Source organism: Oenanthe melanoleuca, chromosome Z (genome assembly GCF_029582105.1).
Source record: "Oenanthe melanoleuca isolate GR-GAL-2019-014 chromosome Z, OMel1.0, whole genome shotgun sequence".
In the NCBI taxonomy this organism is placed as follows: Eukaryota; Metazoa; Chordata; class Aves; order Passeriformes; family Muscicapidae; genus Oenanthe; species Oenanthe melanoleuca.
In genome coordinates, this window is record NC_079362.1 from 46,420,772 (window position 1) to 46,434,213 (window position 13,442).

The 13,442-nt window shown below is 38.3% G+C and overlaps 1 protein-coding gene across 1 annotated transcript; it reads right to left on the reverse strand.

Annotated features, from left to right (window-relative positions):
- Positions 1–2,501: 2,501 nt before the first annotated feature.
- On the reverse strand, positions 2,502–12,561 carry TYRP1 (tyrosinase related protein 1). The gene is made up of 7 exons (XM_056513814.1): positions 12,120–12,561; positions 8,891–9,213; positions 7,406–7,610; positions 6,371–6,538; positions 4,857–5,036; positions 3,348–3,494; positions 2,502–2,810 (listed from the first exon to the last, which is right to left on the reverse strand). Exons 1-7 carry the CDS (start codon positions 12,499–12,501, stop codon positions 2,605–2,607), a joined length of 1,611 nt encoding a protein of 536 aa, XP_056369789.1. The 5' UTR covers positions 12,502–12,561; the 3' UTR covers positions 2,502–2,604.
- Between the last annotated feature and the right edge of the window lie 881 nt (positions 12,562–13,442).

Genomic DNA, 13,442 nt, shown 5'->3' on the forward strand with positions numbered 1-13,442 from the left:
AGCTCTATGTTCTCATCATTTCCAGGTATACCATTTCCAGGTATACTTTACACTTGCTTTATAAAACTCTAACATGTATAAACCTTCAGGAGAAGAACAAGGAGTAAAAGTCATGGGATGAAAATGACATTATTTGCTTCATAATAGCTGCACCAAGGATTTCTCTGTTAGTATTTCTTTTCCACATTTTCCCTTTCTCTCTTCTTGTGACTTTTCCTACTTGTTTTTGTCTCCATATAAAAAGCTAAATGCTGTAATTATGACACAATCAATTTTCTGATTTCTATTTATTTTTCTTAATTTTTTCATGCGCTGACCATCTCAGATTTCAGATTCAAGCTATTTTTTTCCAATCATATTAGTTCAGGAACTAGCACGAGGCAGCTTCAATGAATGGCAGGAACTTCTCCACACCCAGACATAGTTCAAGTACTGCAAATAGTGAACAAAGGAAGGTCTTATGAGACTATTTTCAAGAATGGGTCAAGCACACAATTCTCCACTTTTCTTCTCTGATTCCTGTGCTTGCTGTCTCTTCTATTTTATCTCTGTCATGAAAATTTACTTTGTTTCTTTCATTTAGACGTGGCAGCTGTAACTAGCAGGCAGTTGTCTTCAATCTCTGACCCTCAAGACTTGTGCCCTCCTCAAATCATGACTGTATGCTTTTGCTTTAAGGACTGAACAACTTTAATGACTAACATCCTCTTCAAGGTCTGATTTTGCCTTGGTATTTTCCTTCTCCTGTTAAGCTTCTGTATGTTTTTTTCATCCATTGAAGTAAAATCATTTTAGAAAGGAAACTCTATTTTTTCTCATATTATAAATGAGTCAAATGAGTCACAGAGGTAAAAATGTGCAAGCTAAGAACATTCATCAGATCAGTAACAGCTAAGAATAAAATCCAGGTCTCGACCCCAATCCAAAGTATGTTGGATCACCCTACATTAATCCATTGAAATCAATAAAGTGGATGACTTGTTAAGTTGCTAGTCAGTATGAAAAAAAAAAAAAGGCAGGAAAAGGCATTAATTGGAACACAATCTGCTGCTTGTATATGTGAAATAGTTAGCAGCTAGACTGTAAGTAGAAACAAGAGCACAACAAAAATTTCTGTTTCTAACTAACTGTGCCATGGGTGCTACAGGTGAAATTTTTCTGCCTCTGTATCAGTTATGTATGTAAATTTTTGTTGCTCTCCATAACTCATGCTTGGTAAAGCAGATTGAGATGATAACCCATCTTCCACTTGCCTAGCCAAGAGTACTTGTCTTCCTGTTTGCATCATGCTCATTTGTATGTCCTTGCAATGAAGTCCTTGAGCACACCTGGCACCCACTGAAATCCCTGAGGTGACCTTTACTTCTGCCTAGTAAGATGTGTCCAGGAGGGCTACCTCAGACTGAAGGAGCTCAGTCCAAGTCACTTGCCATTTCTGTGAACTTGGGCTTGGATAGAGAGAGAGACAAAGGGCATCTTGATGTTACATTCAGCTAAAGCTGAATCCAGCTAAAGCTGAGCACAATCCCTGAGTATGGGATGATAGCCTGAAACCAGGAACATCCTTGTCAGCTAATGAGTGTTCAATTAGATTCAATAACACATCACAGGAAGACAATCTGATGATTTATTGGGACCTGTATAGGATGAGAGAGGGGAGGTGAGGCTTGAAGCCAGATTCCTCAAGCCCTACCTCAGGCTGTAAAGGCAGGTGTTGGTTTGTTGCTCTCCTGTTGGCTTATGTTGAATCAATTCAACAATTGCTGCTTAAGGCTATTTTTCCAAGTCTCTTCTACAGCCTAGTGCCTAGGGCCTTCTTTCAAAGTACAAGAGTGAGTTTAAATTCCAGCATGAGACAGCTGAAGCAAAGTCTCTCATTGCTGGGGAGAATGCTCTGCCATGGGGATAGTGGGAGAGAGGGAGCGAGAATATCAAAAATATAAATAAAAATTTAGCAGAGGCTGCTGTCAGCTATCCTTTCAACTGGATCCTCTTCCAGGCAGCTGTGTTTGAACACCCGTTAGGAGTGTCCAAATACTGCAATGGCTTTGATGTTGAATCTCTTTTCATAGATCCACTTAAAAGCAGCAATTGGTTCAAAACTATATTTTGTGAATAAATTTGGATTTCAAATATGCTTTTCTCCTCAGAATTCCATTGTCACTCTCTGTCTGGCATGATGCCTATTTGAAACACATTCTGCTCATCTAGCCAAGGTTTTACTTGTATTTTCCTTCTGTCCTGTTCTAGACTTGACCTTTTCACAAAAGTACCTCATAAAACAATTCTGGTTATAAAGGTTGGATAAAGTCAGATGACATTGGCTATTGGCAAGTTAACTAATATTTGCCAGATTTTACAGAAATATGCATGGGAAAGGCTTGCAGGTGACCCTTGAAAGATTCTTTAATAATCGACAATAGAATTAGTGTTGCAAAGATGACTTATTGATGCCTAGGTGTGATGAAAGTGAAACCTGAAGGAAACATATTGAGACATCTGACAGTTTATGCTCTTTATTTTAAAGCAGGTGGATGACCACCATTTATGAAATAAAGCAAAAAGATCCCCAGTTTCATTCACATGCAAAAAAGTGCCATCTCTTCAAACAACAGACTGGCTTGGTGTTGGTATGCCATCATAATCATCTGAGTAGTGCTGATACTGGTCAGTGAGAAGGGGCTGATGCAACTCATCCTTATTTTTCTTGACACGTACAATACATGCAGCAACAGCAAAGATAATTGCCACGAGAACCAGAGCAGTCACTATTGCAATAGTTATCATCTCTGTGACACGGAGAGCCCGACCTGAAAGAAGGGAAACAAAAGGCAAGGATATAAGAGCAAATGTCAAGTATATGGACAAATATCAGAGGCTCAGACTGAAACTCAGCATTTGTCATTAGTAACTGAGTTGGGGAGTAGAAGTAATTCAGATTTTGTTTGATTACTCTTGTTCAAAAATGTGAGAAGATTTAGTCTATCTTGCTCTACTCTAAAATCTGTTCTGGACCTTTCTTCTGCCACCTTGTTTGTGAGGATTTGCATTCTCTCTAGTGAGTTAATGAAGCTTTTTGACATAGGAATAAGGTTATTCTGCAAGGTTAAGATCCAAATGAGAACTTCTCCTAGAATTAGGGTGGGTACTGGGAACTTCATGCTGGAACAATCACTGACCAGTAGCTGTATCAAATCCCAAACAGACATCTGGAAAGTAAGGCAGGAAAGGAGAAAAAGGCCTTTACAAAGACAGCAAATATTGTTGGTGAAATTTGAATAAATTCCAAGAGATAAAGATACGAAGGGAGAAAAAAGGAGATTAAGTATCTAGGCTTCACAGTTTACCTGGCCACTCGACTTCATAGCTGTATCCCAGGTTTTCTGGTGCAGTAACAAACATTTCATTATTGGTTACTGGAGGCCAGAAGGGCACCATGTTGTACTGTCGGTTGTGTCCTATAGGGGCATTCTCCAGTGGGTATGTTGAGATATCTAAATTTGAAAGTCAAATCACATTTCTGTAAATAAATTCAAAATAACTTGCACCACTTCACTTTTTTTCCCCGCTCAGGGTTTTGAGTACCCCAGAATTCTTTCTCAGTTGCTCTAGAAGGATTTGTTTTCTAGTGTGACAGATACAAAGCAGAGTCTCTGCCCTGCCCAAAGCCAAAGCCACTAATGCTATCTCTGGTTTTGAATAGAAATCACCAGTAAATTTTTTAGAATTCTGCCTGTGTTGGGCTTTTTATTTCTTCTCACATGGATAAGGAGAAATATGGCAAAGACTTTTTACTACATTCTTGATTTGCCTGATTATAGCAGTGATGAACAGGATAACAGTTGATATAAATTCCAGTGGAATATTTTTGCAACATTATGCTAAATCAGAAGGAGGTCAGCTGAAATAAAAGACCAAAGCCAAACGGAAAATCCCCAAACCAAACCAAATCAAACCAGCACCAACAACTACATAACAGAAAAAAAATACTTTGTGGTAAGATGATACCAAACCTTGTGATAGATCATGTAAAAACCACAAGGGGATACAACTGCTCTCTGAGAGCTGATGTGGGAAAACTCAGTGAGACAGGTTGTGGAAGCTGCACAAAGCAGTCTCAGTTGTGCAGCAACAGCTGTCTTCTGTAGAAGGGAGAGGAGTATAGATTATCCTAAGAGAATACAGTTGCTGCATTGTGCGGAGGAAGAATACAGTTGCTGCATGATGCATAGACACAAGGGTTAGACTGAATTTTTCCCCTAGTCTGCTGATGTAAGTCTCCCTTTTTGGTTATTTTTTTCTTTTCCTCATTCCTTTAATTTCCTTCCTTCTGTTCATCCTTTCTCCCTCTTTTTTGCTTTCTCTTGTATTACCTTTTTCTGTTCTTTTTGGCATTAAAAAGGCAAGGAAGAAAATGGTAACCATCCTTTAAAAGAATACAGAGATGGTTATTGAATACTGGTAGTATATCACATAGGTGGTAAAAATTAATGTGTTTGGCATCTGTTCTTCCTTTGACAAGAAGAAAGTAGTTATTTAGTCCACACAACCATGGAATTTCCTTCCAGGGTTACAATGTCTTTGCTCTATGGAGACAGTGTATTCCCACATACTGAATTGTGCCTGCTGTCTCTGACCAGGTCCTTTCACAGAGAGTGATCTGCAATTTCATGTCAATGGGGTGAGGAAGAGAGCTTGGCACAACTTTGTCTTCGGTAACTGTACTAACTCTTAAAATTCCAATCCTCTCTCCTAAATTTAGGGGCATCTTGCTGTTCCACAAGAAGGAGTTGAGTTCTTGTGGCTACAAAGACTGACAACCCCCCATCCTAACTCTGCCCATGAGAACATCTTACCTGCAGAATGCCGTCTCAGCCACTCGTCAAAAAGAGCATCTGTAAATGTGTGCAGGAGGACAAAAATGGGGTCATTGGGTGATAAATGAGTTTGTCCTCCTGTCCCATTCAAAAACAGATGAGCCAAGTTATGAAGACTTCGAACTGCTGGGTCATACTTTCCTGAAGGATCACTGTACCCTGAATATGCAAACAAAGAAGAAAACAAAAATTCCAATTAAGATTTTGTTTGGGAGCTGCAGTCTTAGATGACTTTTTTTTTTCTCTCTCTCTCTCTGAAAGGGTTTCATGTTGTTATGTTGCTTTGCTTAAAACAAGTGGGTAGCTAATTCTCTACATACAGACATTTGAGAAATTCCTGGAATGCATAGTTTTCAGATTAAAATAGCCTTTATAAAAGAGTGCTGGGAATGTGGACTGCAAAGCTGCTGGGTTCTACTGCAAAATGGCCAAAGTAACATCATAGCATGAAAATAGAGATATCTATTCTACATATCATTCACCATACTAAAATAGTTGCAGGTACTAAAGCAGGTATATGTTGCCACTTATTCTAATGAGCTCTCTGTTAGGTTTATACATCACTTCCATGCATACTGGGAACATGTATCAGAAAGCTTCTTATGCTCTGATATTGTTTATTTTTTCACTGAAGATAGACTGTAGTTTTACCTGTACCCAAAACCTCGTAACCCTCAAGTCAGATGCTAGAATCTGAAGCATCATGAAAACTCCTCTTTTGTTCAAGCTTTGACCAATTATTCCAGAGAGGGATGCATACAATTAATTTTCTAAAGCTGTGTTTGGACACTTAGTTATTAATAGGCAGTGATTTGAACTGTCACTTTTTAATCTTTTCCTGTTAAAAGCTCTGTATTATTAAGGTATAGAAGAAGTTGTTAGGATTCTGTCTGAAGAGTATAAATCAAATATTTAGGCTCTTCTCTCTGTTGGGGGTTTGTGTGTGTTCTGGTGTCAATGACTGAGAGTTTAGTTTTAAATGTGCAGAGCTTATAGAAGAACAGAGTTTTATGTCCCAGAGTGTAGGGCCAGCATGTCTAGCAGTAAATCCTATTGCTATTTCAATACTATTGCACTAAGTACTACCAAAGCTTTCAATTTATTTTGCTTTCTTTTATTTGTTTTAATTCAGATATAACTGCTAGAAGCACTTGTTTGCTTCATTTAGGGATGCAGCAGCATCAATCCACAAGCAAGGACCGTGTTTTCAACAAAGGGAACTTAATAACTATGTGTCAAGGACCTGAAGTTAGTTTCTACTTAGTATACCAGCAGCAGACTCTTGAGACTTCTGTGCATAAGCTACAGCTATAAAGCAATTTACCTAGAGCTTATTTCTGATTAATAATGAGCTGATACTTAATGCTGAGAACAATATGTTCTCTTTGTCCAAGAGCCTGTCTCAAGGCTCATGCTTCCAACAGGAAAAAGTGGCAAGTCTGCTCCGTGACTTATTTGGAGTTGTTCCAGGTCTTTTTATTTTCCATGTTTACCTTCTACTGTGTTACGGAAACTGTCTGTTGAATTGGAATAGAAAGGAGGAGTGTCAAATACACCAACTTCCAAACACTGAGCAACATCCTCAGGCTCTGGGAGACGCTGCACCATAGGTCGTGCTACATTCCCAGCAGGATTTCTTCGGATGGGACCACCCTCAGTACCTGGAAATAGAGAGAAGAGAGAAAACAAGGTGCAGAACAGTAGGTCACAGAATGAAACGCTCTCATGACTGTACCATGGAGACAAAAAATCCCTCACAAATAACATTTACACTGAATGAACTGGTCAGTTCCTTATGTCAGGCAAAGAATTCTTATGGGGCCCTCTGTTCTGGATTCTCTGCTCCAGGATGTAAAAAGTCATCTAGAAGCTTCTTTCTGAAGTTTGTTGTTCTCTAAGTGATTTAGGAAAATTTCCTGCAGATTTTCAGTGTGATTTCCTGATGAGACCTAGGCCGAGATTATTGAGGATGTCCTGACAGAGTAGCTGGGGAAAAGATTATGTAAATGACTAATCCAATATTTGGGGGTTTTTATTTTTTCCATTTCCATGACAATGCTTATATGAATATATAAGAAACTTACTGGTTTTTAAGAATTATTTTAATTTGGTTAGGTATGTTAGAATCTGGTACTACTCACATTCAAAACATGACCCACATAGTTATTACAAGGGGTTTGTTGGATGTTCTCATTTTAGGAGCAGAATGGCATGAAGGTGGTAAGTGGAGTAGTCAGAAGAAATATTAAGCTTCAGTTAAGAAATAACACTGCCAGGTTTAATTATTTATTGTGCAAGAGATGAATTGGTACTGCATAAGAAGGGAAGGCAAAGCATTTAATCTTTCTTCTGCTACAAGCTTCTCAGAGTTTGTATTATCTCAACAGACTGATGAAACATGGATCAAGAGTATTCAAAAATCAGTTTATGACCTTTTGGCTGGAAAAAGCCACTGCAATGTAAAGTATTATATTTATTTATTATTAAGAGAATTTTCTCTCCAGATATCTTCCATCATTCATACTTACTGTTACAGATGGTTCCCAAGGTTTCATAATCTTCTACATTTTCACATAGCACTCGCCACTGAGAGAAGATTGAATTCTGGCTTATAAGAGAGACATCAAAATTGCTTCTGGCTCCCATCAAGTCATCTGAGCAGATATCACATGTATTCTGCCCTGTCGCAAAGTTCCAGTAGGGCAGTGCAAACGTAGGGTCCTGCAGCATGTTCTAAACCACACAAATATGGTGTTACTATGTGTGCAACACAGACAGGTATAATATTTACTGCTAGGAGAATGCTAAGAAACAGCTGAATACATCTTAGTAAAAGTCAGAATCCTGCCTTATAGAAGAGAAGAACTCTATGGAAAATTCATGTAGAAGTTTTTGGTGGTTTTTTGCATTGATTCCTTTGTTGAACAGAACAGACAGCTGTACTACAGAACTGAATCATGGATCTCCCCCACTACTAAGACAATCCATAAAACCATATTGTGAGCAGTATGAAACATAAAATTAACACTGAGACCCTATTTTCCAAGCATTTTTAATGGCCTGTCAGCATTTGTAGTGTACATAATAACTAGGTCAACTGTGGAACTGAGGGAAAGGTAAAGAACAGGGATACTGGCTTTTCCAATTGGCATTGTTTGGTTCTAGTATGGGCTGGAGTTGAACAGTTCTGGAGTTAGCGAGGCAAAATTACTGTGACTAATGATCAAGTCCACTGACACAAATAGGAATTTATATTAAATCACAGAGAGACAGAACTTCTCAGGGCTTCCACATAGAGAAATGCCACTGATGACAAATGTGTGTCTTGGAAGGGAGTTTGTGTCTCAGCCTGATGTAGAGCAATTAAAGCTAGTGGAAACACTGAAGTGATTTCAGACACTATTTAGTCCTGACCTTGAAAACCTAATTCTTGCTTTTTTAAGAAGATGATGCTCCATAAAATACTATACCTACTTTATGAATAGATCCACATAAAAGAAGGAAAAAAGCAGAATAATTGATTTATGGAACACGGTATAACAACAAAACAGTAATTTCTCTAACTGGTTACACAAATTAAATGTGATTCAGAATCCCTACACCATCTCTGTTATCACTTTCTTCAGAATTTCTGCTGCTTTCTGCTGCTTTGATTAATATTATTCAAGGATAATGGCCTTGAGATTAAAAACACCACTGAAAATAACATTGTTGGTCCAATAAAATGTCTTATATCTGAATAAATATTTTTTCCAATAGATTTCTATGGAAATTTTACATTTTCTATTGCTCTGATTAAAATATTATATTTAACATCTCTATAAAAGTGACAGTCTGAAGACTGAATGCACTATTAAATTTAGTATACAAAATGAATCACTGAAATTGAAGCAGAATAATTTCAACACATAGGAAAAGCTGCTATCGTTTTTTGCCTATTTTAATATGGAATGAAGTTCTTTAGCTGTACAAAACATAGCATGAATACCAGTAAACATTAACATGAACTTCACCTGCATGTCTCTTTCAAGCTGCAATAGATGGTACCTATGCCAGGTGACAAAAGCTGGTCCCTCGTGAGAGAAATCAACTCCTCCAAAACTCTGCTGCCCCACACCAAGGAAAGTCTTCCTGACAGAATAATAATGAGACCACACGAAGTAGTTATAAATGGAGATATTCTCGAACTGAGGTGTGTTGCCATCTGGTCCAAAGATTTCTTCACGTCTTCGTGTGGCAATAACGATGTCAGGGTGGACTGTCACCTTGGCTTGGTGTAAGGCGTTCACAAAGCGATTCCTTTCTTCTGCACTTAGATCCAAAAGGTTCCTCCTGACTGTGATGACACAGAAGAAGCAAGTTACCAAAGTAATAGACACAGAAGAACTTATTTATTGTGTTCCTAATAATTCTAGGTAAGTCCCTTTTTTTTTCAAGTATTCACCCTTTTTTATTGGGGAGACTCACTGAGTATAAATAGAAGATGTTATTTATTTTGAGAAAAGCTGAAATAAATTAAAATAAAGGCACAATCCTTTAAATTTTAGTGCATTTGGGAGTACTGTTACAGATTATTTCCCATCCTGCTAGACAAAAGACATAGACAGTTCTTTGTCATACAAACCTGTCAGAACTTCATCCAATATACTTAAGTTTTCCTGTGGTAGTACTCTACAATAAATGAACACTATAAACCAATTTATAATAATCAGAAGCTCTCTGTTTGGCAATTTGATGAAGAATTAACTTTTTTTCATTCTTGAACCTTTGTTGGAAAAATGGCAGATTCACCAATGAATTATTGTGAATTTCACACAGTACAGTATCTCTTTAATCTGACATTATCTCTTATTGTATCTCTTATCTCTTAAACCTGACATTACTTAAAATTGCCACATATTAGTCCATTTTAGCAGTTATCTCAAAATAATGAAAAAATGTCATTATCCACACATAGAGAGTGAAACAAGGAAGAAAACTGACTTGTTGAAATAGCAGTATTTCAGCAAGAAGAACTGAGTTCCGATTACCTCCGTCCTTCTTTCACCTGGTCTGAGAAAACTTCAGACTAAGTTTAGACTAAGATGAAGATAGAAGTCCTCACAATTGTTATTCAATATCTACTTATTGCCATTATAAAAAACACTGTAAAAATTTATAACTCATTGTCCAAATTAGTTGATTATTAGATAGATTATGTTGATAAAACAAATTATAGATCTTCAGCGTGAATCTATATGAAGAATAAAAGTGTATTATGTTTCTCTAAAAAAAATTTGAGTCAGTGAGGGATATTTTAGCTTCTGGGAAATTTAAATAAAATCTTTCCTGAACCATGAATTTCATCCAAGGACAGTGTATCCTGAAACATGCTTTTTTGTTCTGCAGAACTGAACTGATATGATAGTTCCTATGACTGAAGTGCTGTGGTTTTTGGTTTTGTTGGTTTTTTTATTGTTTTGTTTGTTTGTTTGGTTGGTTAATTTGTGGTGTTTTTTGTGGTGTTTCAAGTAGACAACTATAATTGTCCATATAATTTTGATTTACATAGGCATCTTAACATTTTCATTTTCAAATATGTGCCTGAACCACAATAAAAAATTGTGACTATTATTAAAGTTAGTCATGAACTGGTAAGATATGACAACAACAACTATGTCTTACAGCATTTTAGGATGGATATGCCAACAGTACTCCAGTAATTATTTCTAAAATATAAGCAGATGGGGCCAGATCTATGAATGAACAAAAGAGGTGACCTCAATGTGAAAACTTAAAGCATAATAAGAAAGTAATTTACACTTTTTAAATTCATAGTGTCATGCATGATATATCTGATTTGTCATTTTAATGCATTGTAAAGGACTTAATGAGAGTAAAGTAAAAAGTGGTCTTGTGCATTCTAGAAAATTTGCCTGTCACTAGTTTTATGTTGTTAAGTTTGTGTTAACATTTATCTCTTGATTATTCTTCAGAGTTGTTATCATAGTAAAATAGAATAGAATATCAGAGTGCAATCTCTGTTAGCAGACCAAATTCACAAGTAATAATTTCTGTTTTCTAGCTGATTTCTTGAAGCTCAAAAGATGAAAAAAAAATCAAAGATCTTTCACATAGCCATCAATAAATTATTATTAATGAATTGTTGCTAAAATTTTGATTAGATTTGTTAACTCTTTTTGGAACATGCTCTTACATTCATGGAATGTTCCCTTTTCTGGTGAAAATATCAGTGCTGGTTTCTGTTTCTGCAGAAAAAACCACTGCATGTTTGTGCTAGAGACCTCTCTCTAACATATCAGCAGAACCTGTGCTCATTTGGGGGCATTATGGATTTTTCAGGATTTCAGTAACATCTTTGAAGTTAAAAGTGTTTAAATTTGAAAATAAAGATTGAAATCTTGTCCATTCAGATGGTTCTTCCATGAGAAGAAGCTTTTTTCCTTTTTTAATTTATCTATAATATTCAACATTTTTCCAGTCCTGCAAGGATTTCATATCCATTAAAAAAAAAAATTTAAAAATTAAAAATCTGTTTAGTTGTACGCTAGACTTAACTGAAACTGGAGTACTGAAAAAGGACTTACCACACCCTGGACTCATTCATTTGAACAGTCCACAGTCATGACCAATGTTTTTAAAGATATTGACAGCAGCAAGAACAGAAAAAATTTACCAAAGTACATAGTTTAGAATTGTATTAAGGGACTTTGAATTAGGAGAATTGCTGTCACATTTAAAATAGCTACGAAGTATTAAACATATGGAGGTACATATTATTCCCAGACACACTCACAAGCATGTGTACATGCCTATAACATTGTTTTACTCTTAAATCCAAATAATGTCTATATCTACATCTATACCTTTACCTATCTATATCTATATCTATATCTATATCTATATCTAGGTATATGTATATCTATCTATCTATCTATCTATCTATCTATCTATCTATCTATCTATCTATCTATCTATCTATATGTTCTGTTTTTCAATGGCTACATTGAAAATTAGCCATTAGCTAATGTTTCTTTTCTTCCTTTTAGTGGATATTAAGTACAAGTAATTTAGACGCATGCTGAACAGCTCCTCTAGCACCTGCCTTAACAACCCCTTTAGCATCCTACCTTTGCTAAATAAATACGATGGACATTTTGTACCTTCAAGAGAGCACGTCCCCTCGGTGCGTTCAGAAGGAAGCACCGACCAGGCGCAGTTTCCGCGTTTCGGGGCTCTTACCGATGCTGATCTGCCGGCTGCAGGCGGGTCCGGTCCAGCCGGGCCGGCAGGCCCCGCAGTTGTGTCCGGAGAAGTTTCCGGAGCAGCGGCAGGTCTGGTTGAAGAAGCGCAGCGGCCACTGCTCGCGGTCGTCGCGGCCGTCGTGGATGTACTGCGGGCCGTGCGGCCGCGCGTCCGCCGTCACCGGCGCGCAGCGCCCGCGGCCCGTGGACACGCCGCACCGGTCCGTGCCCGGCCCGAACACCGGGAAATAGTCCGGGCAGCACATGCCGCTCCGCAGGGCCTCCACGGTGGCGCACTGCCGGGGGAACTGCGCTCCGGCTCGGCCCGGCGCGGTGAGGAGCAGCAGCAGGGGGAGGCAGGGCAGCGCGGCGATCCGCATGGCAGCGGCGCGGGCAGAGCCGGCTTCTTCCCGCAGCGGGCTGACCGCGCACGCTGGGCTCCGCTCCTGCTCGGGACACCCCGCTCCCTCTGCGGAGAGACAGAGAGAGACAGGGCGGAATAAGAACAAGTGATACAAATCTCAAAGGCTTCCCCTTTCACCCCAGAAAATTCCTTCTGACTCTGCACTTCAGTACTCTGTCTGAAAAGGTGAACAACTCTGACCACGGACACTAATGTTCTCACCGTTTGCACGAAAAACAGTAACTAAGGAGATCTATGTTTGCTCATTAACTTCTAAATTCTTCCAAAATGCTCATTCATATATTGCACTTGACAAATGCGTTTGCTTCGCTACCACAAACTTCTAAAACCTAAGGCACCAGTTTTCTACAACTTTTTTTCACCCCTCCTTCCTTCTCCCAGTTCATGCCTTCTCCACATTTAACTAATATATTTCGCTCTCCCCTCTGTTTTATTGCTGTTCTTCATGCCAGCTCCAACATAAAGTGAAGCTACACTTCTTCATGCGTTGTACCTCTTTTCTCTTCCTGGTACCTCTCCACTGCCGAGATCTTGTTCTATCTCTGCACGTCCTATGACTGTCTAACCTGAAATAAGCACGGCTAATTTCTCTCCTGCTTCAGTCTGCTTGCTAATCCGTCTTGTACCAACACAGTATGGCTTGGCCTCACTCTCTTTCCTCTCTTAATCCCCTTTCTACTTCAGTGCATTTCTCTGGACTTTAAGTACTTGAACAGCACATGATTTCTTTCATGCTTATCTCCTTGTGATTTTACAAGTTTTAGCAAAGGTCAGAGACAAATACTTGAATTCAAAACAGAACAAATGTGAAGCTGAGTTTTTGTTTGTTTTTTTTTTTTTTAATTACTTGCAAAGAAAGGCTCACTTGAGAACAGACAAAGAACAGTGGGGAAAATC

Bases quoted from the DNA above. Each gene is read 5' to 3' on its own strand.
- TYRP1 (XM_056513814.1), bottom strand. From the start codon at position 12,501: ATGCGGATCGCCGCGCTGCCCTGCCTCCCCCTGCTGCTGCTCCTCACC. The intron at 7,611-8,890 runs GTGAAGTTCATG...TGTGTGGTTTAG, and splicing joins AGCTTGAAAGAGACATGCAG to AACATGCTGCAGGACCCTAC. The intron at 3,495-4,856 runs GTAAGATGTTCT...TTTCAAATTTAG, and splicing joins GCTGAGACGGCATTCTGCAG to ATATCTCAACATACCCACTG.